The sequence below is a fragment of the Vombatus ursinus genome, unplaced genomic scaffold, assembly GCF_900497805.2.
Source record: "Vombatus ursinus unplaced genomic scaffold, bare-nosed wombat genome assembly UNPS02003292.1, whole genome shotgun sequence".
NCBI lineage: Eukaryota > Metazoa > Chordata > Mammalia > Diprotodontia > Vombatidae > Vombatus > Vombatus ursinus.
Genome location: NW_020943070.1, coordinates 7760143 through 7784464, shown reverse-complemented (window position 1 = coordinate 7784464; position 24322 = coordinate 7760143). Strand labels below are relative to the sequence as shown.

The 24322-nt window shown below is 42.3% G+C and overlaps 1 protein-coding gene across 1 annotated transcript in view; it reads right to left on the bottom strand.

Annotated features, from left to right (window-relative positions):
- Positions 1–24322, bottom strand: part of LARGE1 (LARGE xylosyl- and glucuronyltransferase 1) — a 608081-nt gene that overhangs the window by 402005 nt on the left and 181754 nt on the right. Inside the window, exon 2 of the mRNA XM_027873579.1 lies at positions 22385–22572. Coding sequence (XP_027729380.1) covers positions 22385–22490 — 106 coding nt within the window. The 5' untranslated portion in view covers positions 22491–22572. The remainder of the gene's footprint in view (positions 1–22384; positions 22573–24322) is intronic.

Genomic DNA, 24322 nt, shown 5'->3' with positions numbered 1-24322 from the left:
CTCTCTCTCTCTCTCTCTCTCTCTCTCTCTCTCTCTCTCTCTCTCTCATAAAAACAAAAAACAAAAAACAAAACCCAACAAAACAAAACTTTGCACAGTGCCCTGATTGCCCTGGAACTAGAAAATGCCAATATGGCAGTCAGAGGAGGGTTAATGACATCCTACAAGGAGGGTCCTAGAGGAGATAGAGGGGGTCTGGGTTTTGTGAGAATCTTCATTTCAAAAGCAAATTAATCAGGCCTCACAGAGCCACACAATCCAGAAAGCCAGCAGGACTCAACAGGGCTTCAGGTGCCATGCTGGGGTAGAGAACAATCTTTGCGAAATAGGTATAATGCTTGCAAGCTCACCAGCTAAGCTTCTAGGAGTGGGCCTGGAATCACTAATTTCATTCAAACCCTGCCTCAGAAAGTTACTAGGTACATTGACCAAGTTATTTAACCTGTCTCAGCCTCAGCTTCGTAATCTGTAAAATGGGAGTGAGAGGAGTACCTGATTCATAAGGTTATTGTAAGAATCAAGTGATATCACATAAGTAATGTGCTTTGCCAACCTTAAAATGCTATCCAGATGTTAGCTATCGCTGCCTTGTTCTTATTAGCTATGAATTCAATTCCCCAAGCACTTAGCCCCATAGGGGATTCATGAGGAGGAGGACAGAACACAATCCCTGTCCTCAGAGAGCTTACACAAATGAAACAAACATGCCTGGAGAGAGACAGGCACAAATTTAAGGCACTAGGGATGAACCTAACCCCAAAGGAAAGTGGGAAGTTTGCTGTCACTCACAGCCTCGGGCTGAGGGTGTCAAGACACAGATTTAGAAAGGGATAAACTGAGCTCCAATCCTATCACGTACTGCTGGTGTAACCTAAGACAAGTGTCTTGCCCTCTCTGGACCTCAGTTTCTTCATCTGTAAATGAGAGGGTTGGCATAGATTGTCTCTATGCCACTTCTGCCTCTATGATCTTAAGTGGCATGAACCTCGGTTTCTACACCTATAAAATGAGCAGACTGGAAGAGATAGCCTGTAAGGTTCCTTCCAGATACCCACATTCAGTAGTTTTCCTCTGATATTGGGCACACTCTTTAGACAGAAGTGGATAGAAGGTGTTGGAACCTTAGATGGGCCTCAAAGGATAGGTCAGATTCAGCAAGGAATATAAGCAGAAGGGAAAACTTTGTGTTGAGCAGCAGTGAGGGACGTGTGGAGACAATGACGGCAGAGAATACCATCCCATCTGGAATGGAGGATTCACATAGGAGGGTAGTGAGAAGCCACCTGGGAGAACTACAATCAAACTCAGCTCACACTTATCCAAGACCTACTATGTGCAGAACACTGATGGGTTCTCAGTGCCGGTGCTGTATGTTGCATCAGGAGTCAGAGGTCCTGTGTTTAAATCCTGGCTGTGATGTTTACTACCTGTGTGGCCATGGGCAACTCCCTTAATTAATCCTCAACAATAAAATGAGGAAAATGGAGTAGATCAACATAGGATCAAAGATTCAAAGCTAGAAGGTAGCTCAGAGGCCTTTCAGTCAAGCTTGCTTATTGTACAGAAGAGGAAACTGAGGTCTAAATGAGTAAAGTGACTTGTCCAAGGTGACACACCCGGTAAGTGTCAGAGGAGACCTCAAAGGTCTTCTAGCTGAAAATCTCAAAGCTTGTAATGGACTCAAAATTTGGAAATGACACACAGGACTTAGGGTCTAGTTGTGCAGAGGGGACCTTTCTAACTGGGAACTACATTGCCTAATCAGTCAGTAGACATCTGTATGACCTATCTAGGAGGCACCTGCTTTTGAAATTGTCTCAGCCTATTTCTTTGGCCTAATCCTTTCTTCATCTCCACCCCCAAGTGCCCTATATCTATCCCGAGCACACAGTTGGGCTAATCAAAGAAAGGATAGGAAAAGTAAAAAGAAGGTGTGGGCCCTTCTTGGAAGAGCAAGAAGGACTTCATATTGCAAAAATCTATAGCTTCCCTCTGCCTTGGTTCCTTAGGCTGGACAGGCATTAAGTCAACAACAAGCATTTATTAAGTACCTACTATGTGCTAGGAACCCTGTTAAGCTATGACGATACAAATGAAGGCAAAAAAATAGCCTCTGCTCTCAAGAAATCCACAGTCTAATGGACTGTGAAGTAAGTCAATAAAATCCAAAAGCTTCCAGGCTAGTGTTGTATGACAGAGGTTGCCCTTTTTTCTCTCTCCTCCCAGGGGTCTTTAATTATAGCCCTCAGGATAGCAAGAGTGACGAGGGAATCAGAGACTCGTTCCATTGGAAGGAATCTGCAGAGGAGGATTATTCAACATCCCCATCACTCACATTAGTAGCAACTAGCAAAGTTTTGTGGGGAGGGTGGAGGAGGTAGGAGAGACTGTGGTGTGGGGATCAGGGAGAGAGAGCGGGAAAATTAAGGCTCATTGCTGGGCTTGATGAAGATTAATATTTCCTATCTAATGAGCTGAGGCTGCTTAATCTCTGCTATTAATACCAAACCACTGAGGGGCAAAGACAGGAAACTTGAAGGGGGCATGGTGGGGAGGGGGGAGATTTGAGTTTTTCATAATGTATGAAAAACTAGGAGGAAAGAAATGCCTCAAGGAAGTATGGACACATTCCATACAGTATAATTTTTCTGCTGAAAGCAAGAGTGAAAATTAAAGCAGAAAATGTACTAATTTGGGAATGAGAAGACAACAGCAAATGCACTGGACGTGTTTTTAGTAAATTTACTGGGCTGGAATAGATGACCTCACACACACACACACACACACACACACACACACACACACACACCCCTACCTTAGTAATACAAGTTGCAAAATGAAAGTTACTCATGCCATAAGCACCTATTAAGTGCCCACATATGCCAGGCAGTACACTAGGGTCCAGGGATGGGGAAAGGCAAAACTGGAAGAGGGAAAGAAGAAACACACGGAGTAAACTGTGAAACAAATGCCCCCCCTCTGAGACCAGTGACACATGTCAAGTCAAAAACCTCTGGTTTCAGCACCAGCGCTCACCAGCTTTGTGGCCTTGCGAAAGTCCCTTAACACCTCTGGGCCTGAGATTCACAGATTTATAGAGGATGCTGTAGGAGCTTCCTTGGAGACAGTAGGTAATGGGAGGCAGCCTGGGGCATTGGATTCTGAGTCAAAGACCCAGATTTGAATTTGAATTTTGCACCTTGAAACTTACTTCCTACATTGCCTTGTGAAAGTTCTTTTCATTCCTGCTCTGGGATACCTCAGTTTTCTCATTTGTGACAGTGGTGTGGGGGTTGGGCTAGTTGACCCCTAAGTCCATGATCCCATGAACTCCCACACTGCCTAAATATCCTGAGGGCAAGCCCAAAGAATCATGGAAGAAAAGATTTAATGGGAATACTTAATCAACATACATTGCATTGAACAGGAAAGAGAGACTTTCCTGAAGGGTTTGGGTGAGGACCAGTCTCCTCCCATCCTCAAGTCACTTACTGCATTTCCAAGTGAATCACTAATGGACTGGAGTTAATTAACAAGTTATACAGGGCCTGGTACATAGGAAGTCTTCAACAAATGAATGATTGCTTGTATGGGATAAGGGCAGGCACTGGACCTGTGGCTTGTTAGTAAGTGGAACTTCCAGGTACGGAAACTCTCTCCACCAATGCAGGTTGGCTCCTTCTCTGTACCTGGATAATTTTCAATATTTGCCTTAGAGCACAGTGTCAGGATCACACAGCCAGACTAGGTCAGAGGTGATACTCAAACTCAGGTTTTCTTACTTTCAGGTCTAGTTTTTTACCCATCAGGCCATGCTGCTTATCATGATCTGTTAATTATATTGCATTCATTACTGAAGTTTTACAAAGCATTTTCTGTGAACTCCTTGAGGATGGGATTATCTTTTGTTTCTGTATCTCCAGCTTAGCATGGTGCCTGGCACATAATAGGTGCCTGATACATGTTTACTGACTGAATGCATGAAAAAGCATTTATTAAGCACCAAGTATTGCACCAAACTCTGGGGTCACAAAAACAAGAGCAAAAAGAGCCCCTGGCCTTAAGTAGCTCAAATTTGAATACAGGAACACAACACATAGAAGAGTCTAGAGGGCCAGGAAAGGCCATATTGGATTGGAAACTTGCAGGGATAGTGATTACAGCCAAGGGTGGGGAGAGGTGAGGATTGACAGTACATAGGAAGAAAGTACAATTATTATGCTCCATGCTTTTCGGAAGAGGAAACGGAGGTTCAAAGAAGTGACTTATTCAAGGTGACACACAATTATTTGGTATAAGAAGTAGGTCCCAGATCCAGGCCTCCCGGCTGTGGGTTCAAGATTTGAACCCTCTATACCACAGGCCTATGCAGACCTATTCTGCTCTTTCTGGCCTCTCAATAGAATACAAAAGAAGAAAAGTGAGAGGGCCATAACTTAGATGTTTCAGAAAAAAGATCATAACGTCACCAAGTTAGAATGGACAGGAGATGCCATCCAGCCCAAATGCCACTATCTTAATAAGTAGTACTGTAGCCTCCACCTCAAGACTTCCATTGGTGGAGAAGGTATCACTTCCTTCCAATGTTGGAGAATTCCAAATGGTCACTTAGATTTATACAGCTCTTATTTTTTTTTATGGAATATTGATTATGTTAGGGATATGTATATGTATGTATGGGGGGGTGTTGGGGGAGGGGAGCTGATAACTGTGTCTCTGTCCTTTCCCCATCCCCATTACTTCTAATTCTGTCCTCCAGAGTCGAACAGGAAAAATAAGTTGCCATCTATAAGACAGACATTAACTGTTTTTTAATCTAATTCTTCTCTCTTCCATGCTAAATCACCCCACTCCTTGGAACCAGTATTCTCATAGCATTTTTGGGTGGGTGGTCCCCTCACCATCATAATAGAACTAGAAAAGCCCTTAGAAATCATCTATTTCAGCTCAGATTCTTACAATCTAGCCAATAGCTCACAGGTGCTCAGATTCCTTAAGAGTCTGGCTAATATGGCAGATCTTTAATAAATCTTGTCTCTGGCTGAAAAAAAAAGAAATCATCTAGTTCAATCCCTCCACTTTACAGATAAAAAGAAAAAACTGAGGACCAGAGAGACAGTGAACTGTCTAAGGTCTCACAGGTATTAAATGGTAGAGCTAGGATTTGAACCCAGATCCTTTGGACTCAGAATGTAACCATGGTCATTGGTCTCCTTCACTCCCCTTCAGGGAGAAAGGAGAGAAGGAGAGGGGAAAAGAGAAGAAGAAAGAGGGGAAAGGGGATAGAGGGGGAGGAACAGAGAGAGGGAAAGAGGAGGAGGGAGATAGAAAGAGGGAGAGAGAGGGAGGGAGGGAGAGGGAGAGAGGGGGAGAGAGAGAGAGAGAATGACAGCAAACATTTATTAAATATATTTACTATGTGCTGGATATCCTGGCAAGTTACTCTCTGGTAGCAAGCACACATACCACATAAGCATGGCTGGTTGCCCTCTCCTGTCTCTCACACTGAGCTTGCAGTCCACTAAAATCCCTCCTCAGGTTATTGAAGAAAGCTGAGAACAGCATAATAAGAACCCATTGGGTTGGCTTCTGTGCCAAGCCCTCTGGAGCTATACCAAACCAGGGAATTCATGAGCTGATCTGGATAATCAGCCAGCTTTAAAGGGGGAAAAATGACTTGTTCTTTGGAGAAACTCTGCATCATTCATCCATTGCAGAGGGATGGGATCTGGTGCCTGGGGAAGTGCCTCACCCCCAGGTCCCAGAATCACCAAATGAAAAGCTGATAGGGCCCTTGTAGGCCACCTAATCCAACACAAATTCCTTCCGTAACATCCCTGACAAGTGACCAGCCAGTTTTCACTTGAAAGCCTCTAATGAGAGTGAAAACACCACCCCTCAAAGCAGCTCATTTCACTTTGATACAGTCTTAATTGCTAGGTTTTTCCCTTTGTCAAGCTGAAATCTGTCTCTTTTCAATTTCTATCCTTTGCTCCTACCTCTTCCCTGTGGGGCTGGGTAAAATAAGTCTTAATTCCTCTTCCACATGACAGTTCAAATACTTAGAAAGTGGTCATGGCTCTACACCCCCGCATACACACAACCCCCATACACACACGCACACATACACACACACACACACACACACACACACACACACACACACACACACAGTCTTCACTTCTCTAGGCTTCAACTGACCCTCCAAAGGCAAGGTCTTGAGACACTTCCCCATCATGGTTGCCCTCACGTAGATGACCTCTAGCTTATCAATATCCTTTCTAAACAGTGATGCTCAGTACCAAACACAATACTCCAGATATAGTCTGACTTGGTTTGACCCCAGGGAATAAATGAGATGGAAATGACCCTATAACTTAAGGGCATATTACCCCATCATAACAATTTCCTAAGATTCTGAAAAGCCTTGAGTAAAAAAAAATATACTATTGCCCCAGCTTACTGAGACATTCTTCTCCCTGCCCCAGTTGGCCCAGCCCATCAAGACTAAGATGGATTTACCCAAAACACCAATCCCTGGGGTAGCCCCAAAGACTATCCTTAAAAGAAAGCATAGAAAGCATCTAGCTGGCTGTCTCGGTCTCCCTAGCAAAGATGGGAGATTTGAGTGTGAGAATTTGAAGGGAATGTATGTCTATGGTGATCCTGTGATACCAAGTCATTTAGACACTTTGGGTCTTGGGTTGCTCATCTGTCAAATGAGGGGGTTTCCCCAGGTCATTTTCAGCTCTACATCCATGACTTGGATTTTAATCGTGCCTTTGGTTCACAATACCAGTGTGTCTTAGGGAAGTCATCTGACTTCATTGCATGTCAGTTTCCTGATCTGTAAAATGAGGTTGTTTAACCATAATTAGGGATTCTTCACCTATTTTTGGTGTGTCCTGGACCCCTTTGGTAGTCTGGTAAAACCTATCAATCTCTTCTTAGAATAATGACTATAATTATAATTAATATAATCTAAGTATAATTATAAATCTTCTTAGAATAATGATGTATAAAATAAAAGGAAAGGAATAAGCATTTATTAAGTGCCTATTATGTGACAGTTACTGTGCTGAGTGCTTTATACCCTTTCTACATATCAGGAAACCAAGGCTAAGAAGTTAAGTGGCTTGCCCAGAGTCACATAACTAGCAAGTGTCTCAGGTTGGATTTGAACTCAAGTCTTCCAGCTTCCACAGGTAGAGCTCTATCTACAGGGCCAAAAATTCTAAAAAATGTTACTTCTAAAATAAAAACCCAGGATTACACAGGAAACCAATTCTATTGAAACAGAATTACCAAAATATCAAAGAAACAAGTTAATTGATCCCAGGTTAAGAACTCTTGGGTTATATAACCCTTAAGATTCCTTCTAGTCCTAAATCTATGACCCTTTGAATGAAGGAAAAAACATTTATAATAAAGGCCAAGCATTGTGCTAAGTATTGGGATACAAAGAGAAAAACAAGACCCTTCCTGCTCTGAAGGACCCAATATTCTAATACAAGGATAATTATTAAGACTCTGTGACCTGTGTTCAAATCTCATCTCAGCTACTTACTGCCTAAGTGGCCTTAGACATGGCTTCTGTCTCTTCATCTGTAAAATGGGTAGAGTTGAACTCTCTGGCCTCTTGACCCACTTTGAGCTGAAGATCTAGGATTCTCTCACCTTTTAAAAATCCTCCCCATCCTTCAAGCCCAGCTCATTACTCTAAGCCTTCCCTGATTCCCTCCCCAGTCTCTCCCTCCTCACATCTCCCAAAGCCTTTTGAACCTTGAATACACTTAAATATTACTGAACATTCCAGTTATCCATGACCCCATTGATAAGTTCATGATAAATTCCATTAGACCTCAAGCTTCTGGTGTATTTCCTTGAAGGGCACATTTGTAGCAGCAAGATGAAAGGCTCATTGGACCATACAAGATCATAAGCTGCAGAGCTCAAAAAAACCTTAGAGACCTTCTCCTCCAAACCCCTCATTTTTAGAAATGAGGTAACTAAGGCTTAGGGAGGCAAGTAATTTGCCCAGTATACATAGAGATTAAGTGTTAAAGTTGGCATTTGGAACCCCCTACTCTAAATCTTAGAGCTGCTGAACTTCATGTTACTAAGCTAGGTTAGCAAACTCCTTTAGGGCATCAGCTTATCTTTTGTCTCTTTCTGTCTCCAGTGTTCAGCACAGTGCCAGGCACGTAGAAGGAGCTTAATCATTGTTTGTTGAATGAATGAAAGTTTGGTTGAAACTGGATATACATAGTGAGCCATTGGTGGTGCACTCACTCATCAGATCGGTGTGGGGCCCCAAGGCAAGGATTTTAGGGATCAGAGGATTAAGTCCCCGAAGATAAAGAACACACAGTCCCTGTCTCAAAGACCCTATATTTTGTTGGATAATATCACATGTAAACAGATGGTGTTCATGGTTTTTGAAGACAGAGAAACCACTGAGAACTTGGGGGATCAGTGAAGTTTTATGGATAATCCCCCCCTTCCCTGCCAAGCTCAGCCTTAAAAGAACTTCTTTAGCTGTCCAGAGAAACAAGCAAGAGTTGGTCACAGACTTGTCCATAAATCATCTTTCATATATTTACAAATCTATTACTAGTTCAGATTTATTTTTCATCTCCAGGGCAAATAATCCCAATTCTCTTTATTCTTCCCTGTTTCACAGACCATTACTTTTGCTTGTCTCCTCAACATAATTTCCAAATTCTCTCTGCCTCTATTAAACTGCTGGAATCCAGGCTTGCAACCAGTGCTGAAGATAAGGATTTGATAGATACTGAGGATGGAACATTAAGTGGAAGAGACCCGAGAGCTCCTGGACATGGGTGTAATGTATCCTGGAATCTCCTATCTAATGAACCCCCTGAGTGCAGCTAGCCACAAATGAATCTGGCCTTTAATAATTAATCAGTGAAGCCACATCCATCGGCAGGCATGGCTCTAGCACAGCAGAGAGAGTGAGATCAGGCTGCAGAGAGAGGAGTACCTCACCCACTGCTTAATTTCATGTTTTGGATAAACACTCCAAGGTGAATGGAGAGAGGGGGAGGCTAAGTACCTATTCCAGGGAGTGATTTATTTACTGGATTCTCACATTTTGGTCCATCAACAGACTGTTGAGTCTTGGCACTGAATGTACTTTGTGAGTTAACAGGGATTGTTTATGGCTTCTTCCTTGATCTATAAAATGGGTCAATGGGGGAGATGCTCATTCCTTTTTCCCCGTGTCTCCTTATACCTTACTCCCAAAGCCAGTGACACTGAATTCCTGGACATTCTACAAACAAGACCTCCCATCTTTCGGCTCTGGGCATTTTCTCTCTGGCTGTCCCCCATGCCTGGAATGCTCTCTCTTTTCTGCTGTGCCTAGTGACCTCCCTGGCTTCCTTTAAATTCCAACTAAAATCCCATCTTCTACAGAAAGCCTTCCCCAACTCCTCTTAATTCCAGTGCTTTCTTTCTGTTAATTACTTCCCATCTTTCCTATATATAACTTGTTTGTATATATGTCTTTGCATGTTATCTCCCCCATTAGATTGTAAGCTGCTTGAGGGCAGGTACTGTCTTGTCTCTTTTTGTACTCCCAACACTTAGCTCAGTGCCTAGAACATAGTAGGTACTTAATAAATATTTATTAATTGGCTGAGAAAGAGACAAGTATATGAATGTAGCACATGGAAAGAATGTTATATTTGAAGGTAGAAAATTTGGGTTTGAATCCTACTTAGGCAACTTAAGTGACCCTGTGTAAGTCACTTCACATATCTGGACCTCAGTTTTCTCATCTTTAAAGTGAGATTGGATTTCATGATCTTTAAGAAGCTTTTTGCTGTTAACTGATGATGCCATCCTCAAGGAAGGCATCTCCTGGAGTGTCACAGGCCACAGTTTGGGGTCAGAATTTGTTCAAAATTTTATCAATGACACGTATGAAAATTGAGATGGAACATTATATAAATATGGGATAATGTTCATTATATCCTGATCCAACAATCCACTAAATGACCAATTAAGTGCAGGGCACTGGGCAGGATGTGAATGACCACCAAGTTTCTACCCATTAAGGACCATTATTAGAGCCCACAGTCCCAAACTTCTGTTTAAACTGAGCTAAAAAAAATAATCTCCTTTCCATGGCATAAGCCTGGAAGGAAAGTTGTAAACTCCAGATCCATCAAGTGATATGACCCATACAGCACCAGGTACATAACACATGGAAAATATAGGTGCATGAGGTGGACGGGCCACTTTGTTATCCACCTGGGAACTCATTCAGGCAAGCATTCAGTTTATACAACTTCCCTGGCCCCCTGAAACCAATTTACTAATTAGGTTTAATGGTGCTGCCTAGTAGTGGAATGAGGTATGGAGTGCCCTCTGCTGGTGGATATATGCAGGCCATGTACAATGGAGGACGCTGGAAGGAATAGATATTGCTGGACAATGAGAATATTTAGGGCAGCTGGTGGTTGACTGAAAGTTGAACACCCCTAAAAAGAAGCAAGGTGACTTTCTCCCTTTGCAAATGAAAAATCTGTTGCCTCTATTCATCAAAAGTGGGCACTAGAGGGAGAGAATTCCGCTCACCAGAGGACACAGCTCACCTTGTCTAGAGAAGTCATCTTTCTTGTGTGGTTGAGATATAAGACATCAATGCATCATGTACTATGGTGTGTGTGGGGGGGGAGGGGCAGTAGAGTCAAACTAACCCTTCATATTTTTTATTTTAAATGAGCTCTTGTTTCTATCACACCTCTATAGCTGTCATGACTGAAACTTCTAAATGCACAGAGAATTATAGAAATTATAGAGAATTATATACATATATATATTGAATATATACAGAGAATTATAAAAGTCATGCATATATAGCTAGATTGGAGACTCAGTCTAAGTATTTGCACTGTGCTAAGCATTGGGGTTATAGAGACAAGAATGAGATAGACTCTGCCCTCAATTTGGAGCTTAAATTTAGAGGATCTGTAAGTGGGGCAGCTGGGTGGTGCAGTGGATAGAGCTCTGGTCCTGGAGTCAGGAAGATCTGAGTTCAAATCTGACCTCAGATGTTTACTAGCTGTGGGCAAGTCACTTTACTCTGTTTGCTTCAGTTTCCTCACCTGTAACATGAACTGGAGAAGGAAATGGTAAACCACTCCAATATCTTTGCCAAGAAAATCGCAAATAGGGCCACAAAGATTTGGATGTGACTGAAATGATTGAACAACAACAAAAGGGACTTTAAATATGTTAGGAGGATGGAGAAAGGCAGAAAGAGAGGGAGAGGGAGAAAAAAATGAGAGACAGAGACACAGTGATTTAGAGACTGTAAGGGATGAAGAAAAAGATACAGAGATAGCAGTAAGAGACAGAGAAGGAAAAAGGTGGGGGGAGAAGTGGAGAAAGAGAGACAAAGACAAAAGATGGAAGGAAGGAAGGAAGGAGGGGAAGGAGGGGAAGGAGGGAGGAAGGGAGGGACAGAAGAAGAAATGGGAGAGTGAGGGAGGAAGGGAGGAAGGAAGAGAGGGAGAGAGATTGAGAGCACAAATTTATAATCCTGCCTTCAGGTAGCTTATGTTGTAAAGGGTCCTGGGAATGGGAGGAGGTACTTACGCTGGAGTATGGAGGAGACTATAGGAAGTAGACTGGTCATCTGGTTGTCCCAGTTAGGTGAGGCAAAAAGCCTGGGGCAGGGGACAGCGTTTCTAGGAGTGCTAGCTTCTCATGGAGTGGAGATAATGGGTGAAGCTACAATCTGGAAAGGACAGCAGTGGCTTTCTCATCAAACCACATCATTTTATGGATGACGAAACTGAGGCCCAGTGGAGGTTAACTGATTTGCCCAGTGTCACACAGATAATAAGAGTTAGAGGCAAGATTTAAATCAAGTCTTCTGTTTCAACATCCAAATCATCTAGTCTTAACCCCTAACTTTAAAGACGAGGAAGAGATTGAAGTCCAAAGAGAAGTAACCTGCCTAAGATGATAAGAATAGTAAGTGGCAGTCAGGATTTAAACTCAGGTCCTCTACCTTCAAAGCCAATGTCCTTTCCTTTCTAACACACTGATTGTCAGGGATAGGATTTGAATTCCCATCTCTCTGAAACCCCAACCCAACACCACTGGGATGATGGAATCACAGATTTCTAACCAAAAGAGACACTGAGGGGCAGCTAGGTGGCACAGTGGATAGAGCACTGGCCCTGAAGTCAGGAGTACCCGAGTTCAAATCCAGCCTCAGACCAAACACTTGACACTTACTAGCTGTGTGACCCTGGGCAAGTCACTTAACCCCAATTGCCTAAAAAAGAATAAATAAATAAAAATAAATAAATAAATAAACAAAAGGGACACTGGAGGTCACCTTATCTATGCCTTTCATTTTATAATTCAGAAAACTGATGCCCAGGAAGGTTGTGACACAGATAGTAAGTCTAAGAAGTAGGATTTCAACCCAGGTCCTCTCATCCCAAGGGCAATGTTGTATTCACTTTACATTATATCATAGAATTCTGTGTAGTGGCTAAATAAAATCAGTAAGAGATTTATTTTAAAATTTAAAAAAATTCTAACATTTTTTCAACCCTTTGTTTTTAAAAGGAAAACATTGAAAAAAAGACTTGGAAAGGACTTTTCCCAAAAGCCCTCACCAGTTACTAAAAATGAAAAGGCACTCTTTGCTCTCTATCCGATTTCCCCTGCTCTAGTGTTCAAAGGCTCTTCTCCCTACAGAAAAAGTCGATTTGCCATCAGATGTGTTTTTATTGTTATTTTTACTTCACCATGGGAGAAAATGCCTGGACCACAGGTCTTCTCAAGGATTTGTCACCTTCTTAGGCTTACCCTCTTCAACATCCTAGTCAAATACTCTCAATATTGTCCTATCAATCTTTGATCATAAACTGTGATTCTCTTGACTTTAGGCCAGAAGAAAAGTTGGGAAGATCCAATTGGGAAACAAGTTCATAGCACATAATATCAGTGCCACAGAGATATCTCACACCCAGGCCCAATGAACTCCTCTGTTAAACAATCCAATGTAAGCCACAGGGCCCCTTTCTGAAGCTCTTGAATCTGAAAGATTGAATATTTTACAATGATTGTTAAGAACTAGATGTATTTTCTAAAGAAGCAGGCTGCCTTCCAAGGTGACCCAAATTAGGATCACAGGATTAGATGTTGCTTAGTCCAAAGCCCACCCTTCACTTTATAGAGGAGTAAACAAGCCCCAGTTACCTAAAGGATCAAATATAAAATCCTTTGTCTTTTCAAGCTCTTCGCAGTGTGGTCCCTTCTTACCTTTCCATATAATGATCCAGAAACATTGGTCTTCTTGCCGTCTGTCCAACATGGCACTTGTCTCCTAACTGTGTGCCTGGGAACTGGTTGTCCCCCATGCCTGGAATACCCTCCCTCCTCTACTCTACTTCCTGGATTCCCAAACCTTCTTCAAGATTCAGCTCAAATTCCACTTGTATGTACAAAGCTATTTACATCTTAACCCATCCTTTGAAGAATGCCATGAGGGCAAGAATTTCTCTTCGCCCTCTTTTGTATCCCAAGCACTTATCACAGCACCTGACACATATTAGGTGCTTTATAGATGCTTGTATCCTGACTTTCCCCACATCACACAGACAGTAGGTAACAGAGCTGGGGTTCATTATGTGTTTTTTCCTGAAGCTGCTGCTGTCACCTCTGTTCTTATGAGCACCTGTTCTTGAATGATCAAAGGTGGGTGGTGGCTGACTGGCTTTGGAGACAGAAGACACCTTCAAGATCACCTATTAGCTAGAGTCTGGCCCAATCCTCTCATTTCAGACAGTAGCTGATGGAAGACCCAGACACCAGACACAACATCACAGTATGTGTGTGCGTGTGTGTGTGTGTGTGTGTGTGTGTGTGTGTGTGTATGCATGAGAACTGAGACAAGAACCCAGACTCTTAGACACCCAAATCCAAAACTCTTTTCACTACACACTGAGGCCTTCATGTCAAGATGCATCTGGCTCCATGGCTTCTCCAGTAAGGACTATGGGAGCAAGTGGCAAGATAGATGGGGTTGTGAAATGGTAGTATTTTAACACTACCCTCCCACCCCTACTTGTCCTCTGCATATTCTTAATAGCATGGAGCCATAAGCTATTCTATAGCGAGAAGCAAACTAATTTTTTGCCACATAAACTAATCAGTAAAAGTGGAAAAATGCCATGATCCTGGAACTCATATCCTTACTGAGAGATTGTCAGGTCTGTGGAAAGGAAACAAAGCATGCTTCGCCATCCCACACCCTGGTGTCAAGTTAGGGTTACTGGCAAATTATTCCCAGAGAGTGGCAGCATGCCCTCCATTGCCTGGATGGTGGAAGCTGTGAGGCCTTTTTATTGGGGGGGAGTAGGGGAAGGGACTGGGAGCTATAGAGGGAAAGAGGGAGGCTTAGTGATCTACAGTGCAAAGATCACTGGAGTTGGAGATCTGGGTTTGAATCTCTGCTCTGGAATCTAATGCCTTCATAACCTTAGACAAATCTTTACCTTCTCTGGGTCTCAGTTTCCTCATCTGTAAAGGTGAGGCGGGGATGGACTAGATGAGCTCTAATGCCCTTTATAATGCTAAATATGCAGTCCTACCAATGGGGGATGCTTGGGCAAGTGAAGAAATCCACTCCCTGTCCACTGTTTGGACATATAAAGTAAACATACAATTTTAAAGAATCTTTTTGCTGTTTATTTATTTATTTATTTTTTGCTTTCAAATAAAATACAAGGTCTATGTCAGAGAATATAGAATTGGAAGGAACCTTATAAAATGGAACATCAGAACATAGCTGGAAGGAAGCTTGGGACACAAAATGTCAAAGAGAGGAGAGACCTTAGAACATAGCATGTCAGAGGCATAAAAGTCCTTAGGATACAAAATATAGAGTCAGACCTGAGAGGGTCCTTAGAACATGGGATGTCAGAGCTGGGAAAAGCTTTAGAACAGGGAATGTCAGAGCTGGGAAGGACCTTAGAATAGGGAAAGTCAGAGCTGGGAGGGGCCTTTAGAAGAAGTACTTTAGAACATGGGATGTGAGATTTGGAAAAGACCTTAGAATACAGAATATCAGAGATAGAAGAGACCATAGAGATCACCTATAACAGCCTATATCATTTTATGGAAGAAGAAATGGGCTTCCAGAAACAGGAAGTGATTTTTCCCAAGGTCATACAAGTACTAAAAATCAGAGCTAGAATTCAAATCCAGGCTTCTGACTCCAAAGTCAGTGCTTTTTTTGATAAACATTTACCAGGAACCTACTATGGGCCAGGTACTGTTCTAGGTACAGAAGAAAAAGTCAACAGTCTCTATTAAAATCCTCCAAAACCATTTTGGACAATATCCCTTTCCATACGTTGAGCCTCTATCAGAGCAGAGTAACTAATCACTGCCCCCTTCCACCTCCATCTACCCATTGGCTCCATCCAGAACACAGCCCATTATATCATCATCTGAGATCAACTAGGATGAAGAAGCCACTGGGCAGAACATTGAATTGCAGATCAGAGGAACTGGGTTCAAATCTCCACCCTGCTCCTTTCCCTAAGCCCATCTCAACTCTACAAGACGGCATCAGTTCCTGTGTCAAACGAAAGGCTTGGACAAGATCAGAGGTTCTTAACATTTCTGTGCATGTCCTGGACACCTTTGTCAGTCTCATAAAACCTATCAGAATTTCTCTTCTCAGAATTTCTACTTCTTCAAATCATTTTAAAATAAATTTTCAATAATAATTTAATGTCTTTAAATAATCAAGGAAATGCTAAAGATCAATTAGAAGTTAATGAAACTAAAGATGTCGATTTTTTCCCCATTCAACTTTACAAACCCCCTGAAATCGATCCACAGACCCCAGGTTAAAAATCTCTGGCTGAATAATAATCTCTAAGGGCCCTCCCAACACCGCAGCCTATTCTCTACCTCCTGCCCATGGTCATTTGAAGACAGATTGGAGTTAAGACCATAGATAGCTACGGCAGCTGCAGGAATGACAAATGCTCCTGCAAACTTAAATCAGTTCGGAAATTAATATCCTGGGCTTGTTCATGACACCGCTTTTAAATGTTCAGTCTCTGCCTCATCGGAAGGAATTTGGTTTTCAAATAAAGCAGACATTTCTCACCCAGGCTTGCCCATGTGACAGCACGGCTGACTCTGAACAGAGCCGGGTATGAATTATCTGAGGGCAAAGTGTGTGAACAATTTTCTGAATGGCTGAAAAAAACCCTTTTTCCCACACCAATAACTCAATAACAGCTGAACACATATTCTTAAAGGACTTAAACACACACACACACACACACACACACACACACCACACACCACTACTCCACAAATCCATATTCACCTCTTAACGAAGGCACTAAGAATGTCCGAAAAGTGATTCTAGGAACACAGTAACAGATGGGATAGAAATACAAATGGAAATAAATTTCCATCTCATTTGTTATGAGTTATAAGAGGCAGCAGGGTATGGTGGAAAGAATGCCAAACTTGGGAGTTGGGAATATTTGGGTTTAAATGCCATTGTTGACCCATACCGGCTGACCCATATGAGCAAGCCATCATATCTCTTAGAGTCTCAAACAATGTTCTAAGATGGGGGTTCTTAACTTGTGTGTGTGTGTGTGTGTGTGTGTGTGTATGTGTGTGTGTATGTGTGTGTGTGATGGACCTCTTCACCAATCTGCTAATGACTACTAACTCCTCAGAATGATGGCTTCAAACTTATAAAATAAAACACCTACAATCACAAGGGAAACCAATGATATTGAAATAAGGATGCATTTTTTTTTCTATTCAAGTTCATGGACTCCATGTTCAAAGCATCTGCTCCAAGACCATAACTTCCAAATTGTAATCCATGGAAGTTATTCTCACCTGTATGAAATCACAGGTCCTTCATATGTTGATCTATTTGTTACATGAGCTGACAAATAAGTATCTGTCACTTCTACAAAGATCATCAACCCAGGCTTAGAATGGATAGTATCAATATTATTAATAATAAAACATTAATGGTGATGATGATGATGATGATGATGATGATGATGATGATGATGATAGGAACAGAAACCAGACACGGAATTCCACTGGTATAGGCAACATTCAGGTAAAGGAATCCCCTCTATTAGCATGGGGGACACCTTCTTGGGAATTTACAATATTAAAGAGTTGCCAAGAACACTAAAAGACTAAGGGATTTACCCTGATCACACAGAAAGCATGCGTCAGAGGAGGTACCTGAATCCAGGTCCTCTTGGTCTCAAAGTTGGCTCTTTATCCAAGTTCTTTGTACGTGTGTGTATAACATATGTATGTGTGTGTGTGTATGCCCACACATCTCTACATACATGCTGATTTTCAATAATATGCCTCAATTAATACTGATAACAATTTTGTAATAATGAATAATAATAGCAATAATAGCAGCTAACAAAATAAAAATAATAAGAGTAACAATAAGGAGGAGACAAAGGAGGAAAAAGGGAAGGAAAAGGAAGAGGAGGAGACAAAGAAGCATATATATGTGTGTGTGTGTATATGTGTGTGTATATATATATATATATATACACATATACGTATATATAAAGACAGAGACAGAGAGAGAGCGTGTGTGTATACTTTTAGGGTTTGCAAAGCACCTTACAAATATAATCCCACTTGACCCTCTATCTCCCAACATTTGTGGGAGATAGATTATCATCCCCTTTTTTACAGATGAAGGAACTAAGGTGAATTGGTTAAGTAGCTTGCTTAGCATCAGATAACAGAATTTGAACTCAGATCTTCTTGAGTTCTATCCACTATGCTGCCTGCTCACAACTGCCCAAGGGGTAGGTGCTATTATTACCCCCCTTTTACAAACTTGGAAAGTGAAGCTGAAAGATGAAATGGGACTTTGCGCAGGGTCCCATGGGCAAAGAGCCTTGCCCTGGCAGTCTGAAAACCAACACAATCTCCCCTCCCTCTGATCCTAAGATGACTCTCTAGTCATTTTTCTGTCCTCTAGCAGCCTCAAAGAATCATAGATCTATAGCCCAAAGGCACCTCTGAGGCAATGCAGTCTAATATGTTAATTTTACAAATGAGGAAACTGAGTCCCAGAGAGACAAAGGCCAATGTCACCTAGTTAGTAAACATGAGAGACAGTCCTCAGACTCCAAAGCCAAAGCTCATCCCACTTTACCATGTGAAAATGGATACATCCTGCTGACGGACTGGAGTATTTGGAATCACTGACCTATACAAACCATCCGTGATACCTGGGATGGAGCCCTTCTCCCCTTCTAAATCTGAGAGCCCCTAACTTCATTCAAGGCTCAACTTAAATCCAAGCTCCTTGGCTTGACCAATCCCAATCCCCCTTTCCTAGTATCCTTTCCACCAAAATCATTTGCATTTACTTTGTGGGTGTTTTGCATCTCTCTAACAGAATGGAAGTTCCCTGACAGCAGGGGATGAGTTGTTGTCTTTGTATTATCAGTGCCTGGCACAAAATAGACTCCAAATAAATGTTTATGGGTTGCAGTAATCTCAGAGTTGGAAGGTACCTCAGAGGTTAGAAGTCTAAGCCCCACCCAGTCTACGAGGGACCTCTGTAACCTGCCAGCAAATATAGGACCAATTGACAACATTCTTGGCCTACTACCTCTGTTGTAATACTCTAGTGACAGAGAACTCACTACCGCACAAAATTACTTGTTCCACCATGATTCTTTTTCCTTCTTATTCTGATCTGAAACCTACCTTCTGTGTTTTTTTTCATCCTTCTTTTTTGAAGAGGGCCAATGACATCATGGAGAGTTGTCTTGACTTGCACACAAAATGGATTTAAGTGAGGCAGGGACAAAAGTCAGGATGACTGGTGATGGCCTGGGATACAGTGGATGGCTTTGGCAGCTTCCGCGGCTGACCAAGCTCTAAGTTCTCTTGGAACAAATTGTTGTCATCCACCCATTGTGCTGGTGGAAGTCTTCACATGCTCGGGGTAGATATCCCTCTAAGTCACTGATGGGTTTGAGGCCCGTTGGTTACTGTCAACCTGGGTTAGCCCATCTGGCTGAGATGGTACCAGGGTGTGGCCGCTGCACATGCTACAGCTTCTTGGAGCCTCTGCCCAACAATGTGGTAGTCTAAACTCTGGGTATCACAAAGAACAGATCTAATCCTTCCCATGCCTAGACCCAGGCATCTTCCTCACTTTCTAGCTTCCAAATCAATCTCCTTCCCTCTTTTAGCTCTTCTTTATATTTCATGATCCAGAATTAGAATATAAGCTCCTTGAGGGTAGGGATGTTCTTGCTTGCTTGTATTGTTAAATCCTCTAAGCTTAGTGTACTGCTCAATACAGGGTAAGTACTTAATAAATATTCTCTCTCTCTCTCTCTCTCTCTCTCTCTCTCTTTTCCTTCCTCCCTCCCTCCTTCCCTCCTTCCCTCCCTGCCATCCTTCTTCCATGTGACAACCCACCAGGAATTTCAAAAACTGAACATTCCTCCACTCTACCCCCTGCAAGTGTTCTCTTCTCCAGGCTAATTTATTCAGTTTTGCTCCTACAGAATAATAGACCTCCTAGAACGTCACCAACTCCCAGGCATTCAATCGTGTGTATTTTCCCCTCTGAGCTTGGTCTCAACTCTGTTTCCTGGTAGAACCAATGAAATTAAACAGACTTGTAAAAAATGTCCCCACACTCTACATATTCATTTTCTCTTGATGTAAGCAGATTCTTTGCTTCTTATTTATGGCTTCACCTGCCTTGAAATGGAAAATTTGAGGGTGTCAATAAATGGACTGTCAAGTTGTTATGTTTAACTACAGAAACGGCAACGTCTCCATGGGCCATCTTGGAAATGCAGGGAGATTGGCAGCACGAGTTGTGGGACCTGGAGTGGTATGCTTCTGCCTCTTCCAATAAACACACAGACTTGCTGCTGAGTCCTTTCACAGGAAGAGGGAGGTAGCAGGGTTTATTATGTGGGTTTATAACCTTTCCCTATACCATGGACCTCTCTTTGGTCCTCTGGCCACTTCTCAAAATCATATTTTTATTGGTGCAAAATAAAATACATAAGAATAGCACCCCCCCAAAAAACCTCACACCTATCCTATTCTCTATCCTAGTTCACACTCCCATAAAATCTATCCATGAATCCCTTGAGAGTTCATGGACCCCAGGTCAAGAATCCCTGGTATAATGGGGGGAAATTGATGTGGAATAGCTGATTCAAACGCCAGTCCTGTCACTTCCTGGGCAAATCATTTAACTTGTCCGGGCCTCAGATTATTCATCTGAAAAATGATTGTGTAGCGCTCAATGAGTAAATCCCTCCCCCCACGCAGCTCCACAAATACACCATCCCATGATTTATAAGGGGCAGCTGGGTAGTGCAGTGGATAGAGTACTGGGCCTGAAGTCAGGAAAATCTGGGTTCAAATTCAGCCTCTGACACTTACTAGCTGTGTGACCCTGGGCAAGTCATTTAACCCCCTATCTGTCTTAGTTCCTCATCTGTAAAATAGGACTCACTGAAGGTCATTCCACTGGTTTCTTTGCCAAGAAAACCCCGTGGACTTAGTTGGACATGTCTGGATGACTGAACAAGAAAATGATTTCTAATCTTAATTGAGCATTCTAGTAGTGAGTTATTCTATCAGCCCCAATCACTTAGCCTGGTGGTCAAATAGTACAGAGGACCATGCCCCACTGCAGCATGAAGGAAAATGGCCAAGTTGTAGAAGCGATAGGCTGCCCCCTTGAAAATCACCCTACTTAACTGGGTGGGCAAGTAATTGTGACTTTGGTGGAATGGAGCTAGATTAGAGATGGCTTTTGATGGCAGATCAAGGCATTCACATTCGATCCTAGAGGCAATAGTGAGCCGACAAGGGCTTCGCAGGAGGGGAGTAACCTGGTCAGATCTCTGCACTAGGAGGATTACTGGGTAGCTGTGAAAGGATGGATGGAAAGAGGCAACCGAGGAGACTGCAGAGGTGGAGAGGTCACTAAGGAGGCCTGCCACGAGTGGGCAGTGCACACACACACACACACACACACACACACACACACACACAGAGGAAGGAGATCAATAAAGAAGCTTCCTTACTGATCTCCCCACTTCTACTGTCTCCTTTAATCACATATACATACACATGTATGCATGTATATGACACACACAGATACCCACACATATGAACAGGTACATCCCAGATATGCATGTGTATGGGGCAGCTAGGTGGCACAGAGGATAGAGCACCGGCCCTGGATTCGGGAGGACCTGAGTTCAAATCCAGCCTCAGACACGTAACACTTACTAGCTGTGTGACCCTGGGCAAGTCACTTAACCCCACTGCCTAGCCAAAAACAAACAAACAAACAAAAAAACAAATATGCATGTGTATATTCACAAGTGTATATGTACGCACATGCATGGTATGTATACATATACATGTGTGTATTGTACACGTGTATGCATATAAGTATATGGTTAGATACAGGAGTGTCTTAACAGCAACAATGAAATAATAAAGATAATGACAATAACAACATTTATATAGCACTTTAGGAAAACACTCCTTCTCTCTCCCTCCATCTCTCTCTCCCTCTCTACACATATGTATGTATATAATATATATACACACATACATATATACAATATTCATACATACATATATGTACATACATATACATGCACACACACACACTATATATATATATATATATATATATATATATATATATATATATATTTATATGGCAAACCACTCCAGTGTTTTTGACAAGAAAACCCCAAATGGGCTCACAAAGAGCTGGACATAACGGAACAACTCTATATCTATAGATATCTCTCTATATAGATACACGCACACATTCATATATATGTATATGCATGTATATGTGTATGTGTGTATGTATTTCAGTGAATATACACATGTATATGCGTGTGTTTTCCTAAAGTGCTATGTAAATATGTGTGTGAGTATTTTCTCCTTTGATTCTCACAACAACCCAAGTAAAATAATACTATCATGTACGCCCGTTTCCTCATTTGACAGATCAGAAGACAGACTGACAAAGGTTCAGGAGCTTGCTCACACTCACAAAGTAGGTGACCGAGGCAGGGTTCCCGCTGAGGTCTCCTGGACCCCCTAATTCCAGTGCTCTCCCACTAAGCTACCCAAGCTGCCATAAGACATCTTTGTTTTGAAGAGAAGGAAAAGGATGGAGAGAAGAAGGTTGTAGTATCAGCTCTAATATTTCTTACACCTCTCCCCTCTGGGTGGAGCCCAAATCTGCTTTTCTTTCTCCCTGGCCCCACCCCCTCACCTTCGAAGCTTCCAGCAAAGAGGTAAATCCAGGTGACTGCTGGGATGAAGAGAACCGTCAGAGAGGCAGCCAGGAATTTCCGTCTCCCTCTGCAGATGCCCAGCATCCTCTTGGCAGTGGCAAGCTCTACCCACGGCGCCGTTCCTATGTTGGGATCGTAGAGTCCCCAGCGTCCCTCATATTACTTTCTGAAAGGGAGAGAAAGGAGAAACAGGTCAGGCATCATCGGCATGGTCTTCTGTAACCCGCGTCCAGACATCCCCAAAGGAGTTTCTCTACTCTCTACCTATTTCCTTCTGGCTGCGTCTTCCAGTGAATACGGCGCATTCATTCAGAGCCCAGCAGGAGTGGTAAAAGGGGAAAAGAAAGGCTGACATTTGTACAGTGCTCTGAGACTCATAAAGCCTTTCATACACATTATCTTGTTTTGATTCCAACAACTTTGTGGTATGGGTACTACAGGAAATATTCAAGCTACGGTTACCATTTGTCACATCTGGTACAAGTTCCAAAACACACCAGGTCCATAGCACAAAGAGCATCCGACCGTGGGTCCCAGGGAACAGAGTCTCCTCCATATCTTAGCTGATTCATTGTGGGGGGAAACAGAAGTAAAGCTCATTTGGGATACAGCAGCTGGGGGTGGGGGCAGAGGAGGTGGGGGTGGGGGCAGGAACTGCACTCACCATCTGGGAACTTCCTATTTTAACTAATGATTCTGAGTTATCAGATCCTCAGCTCAGTTGATTCTATACTGCTACACTTAAGAGTTGTCAGCACCGAGTAAAGAATAGCACTCTAGGGCAAATTGTCAGTTGCCATACCCTAGGTACAGCTCTAGGTATTATTAACCCAGATTTTACAAATGAAGAGTATAAGGACACTCAACCAGGCTCTAGTATAACAGGGCTTAACAACTTCAGCAACTAGGTGGCACAATAGATAGAGCAACAGCCCTGGGAGTAGGAAGATCTGATTTCAAATCTGGTCTTGGACACTTACTAGCTATGTGACCCTGGGCAAGTCACCTAATTCTGTTTGCCTCAGTTTCGTCATCTGTAAAATGACCTGGAGAAGGAAATGACAAACAACTCACTCTAGTATCTCTGCCAAGAAAACTCTAAATAGTGTCGTGAAGGGCTGGACAGGACTCAATGGCAAATGGTTGCCATTTGCATGACAAAAATGCTCTAAGGTTTCCAAAGTGCTAGATACATATACATTAACTCATTGGATCCTCACGCTGAACCCTATGAGTTAGGGGATATTAGGAGTCCCATTTTACAGATAGACTGAGAGAAGGTCACATAAGACAGCAAGGTCCCTAAGACAGGATTAGTAAGATTTACTAAGATTAAAATAAGTTTACTAAGAGCACAGGTCTTCCAAACTATAAGCCCAACACTATCAATTACATCATATTTGCTATTGATTCTCAAGAGCTGAGACCATTCTTGATTATGTCTCTGTATCCCTAGTACCTGTAACAGGGTTTGTATAGTTTTATGCTATGGAGATAGAGATAATGTATATCTATTCTTGTATATATACATACACACAATGCACATACATATCAGGTATACTCACGTATAGTTTTACATGCAAACCTGGTATATGTGCATATTTAACATATATACTATATGCACATATGTATAGGTATGTATCAGGTACATACCTATATAGATATTATATATATACACATACGTGTGTATGTATTCTAATCATTCATTAAATTCTCTTCACTCCTCAATACAATAGCAGAGATATCATGACTTCTCACTTACAGATCTCCCCGCGTGCCCTGCCCAGGGAAGGGCCTCAGTAGTTAGCTTTTGGTTTTTTTTCCTGTTTCCCTCATGAACTCTAAGAAGCCTCAAGATGGCAGCTGAGCTATTCTGTTTCCTTTGAGGGCACTGTACCAACATCATCCCGGGAGGA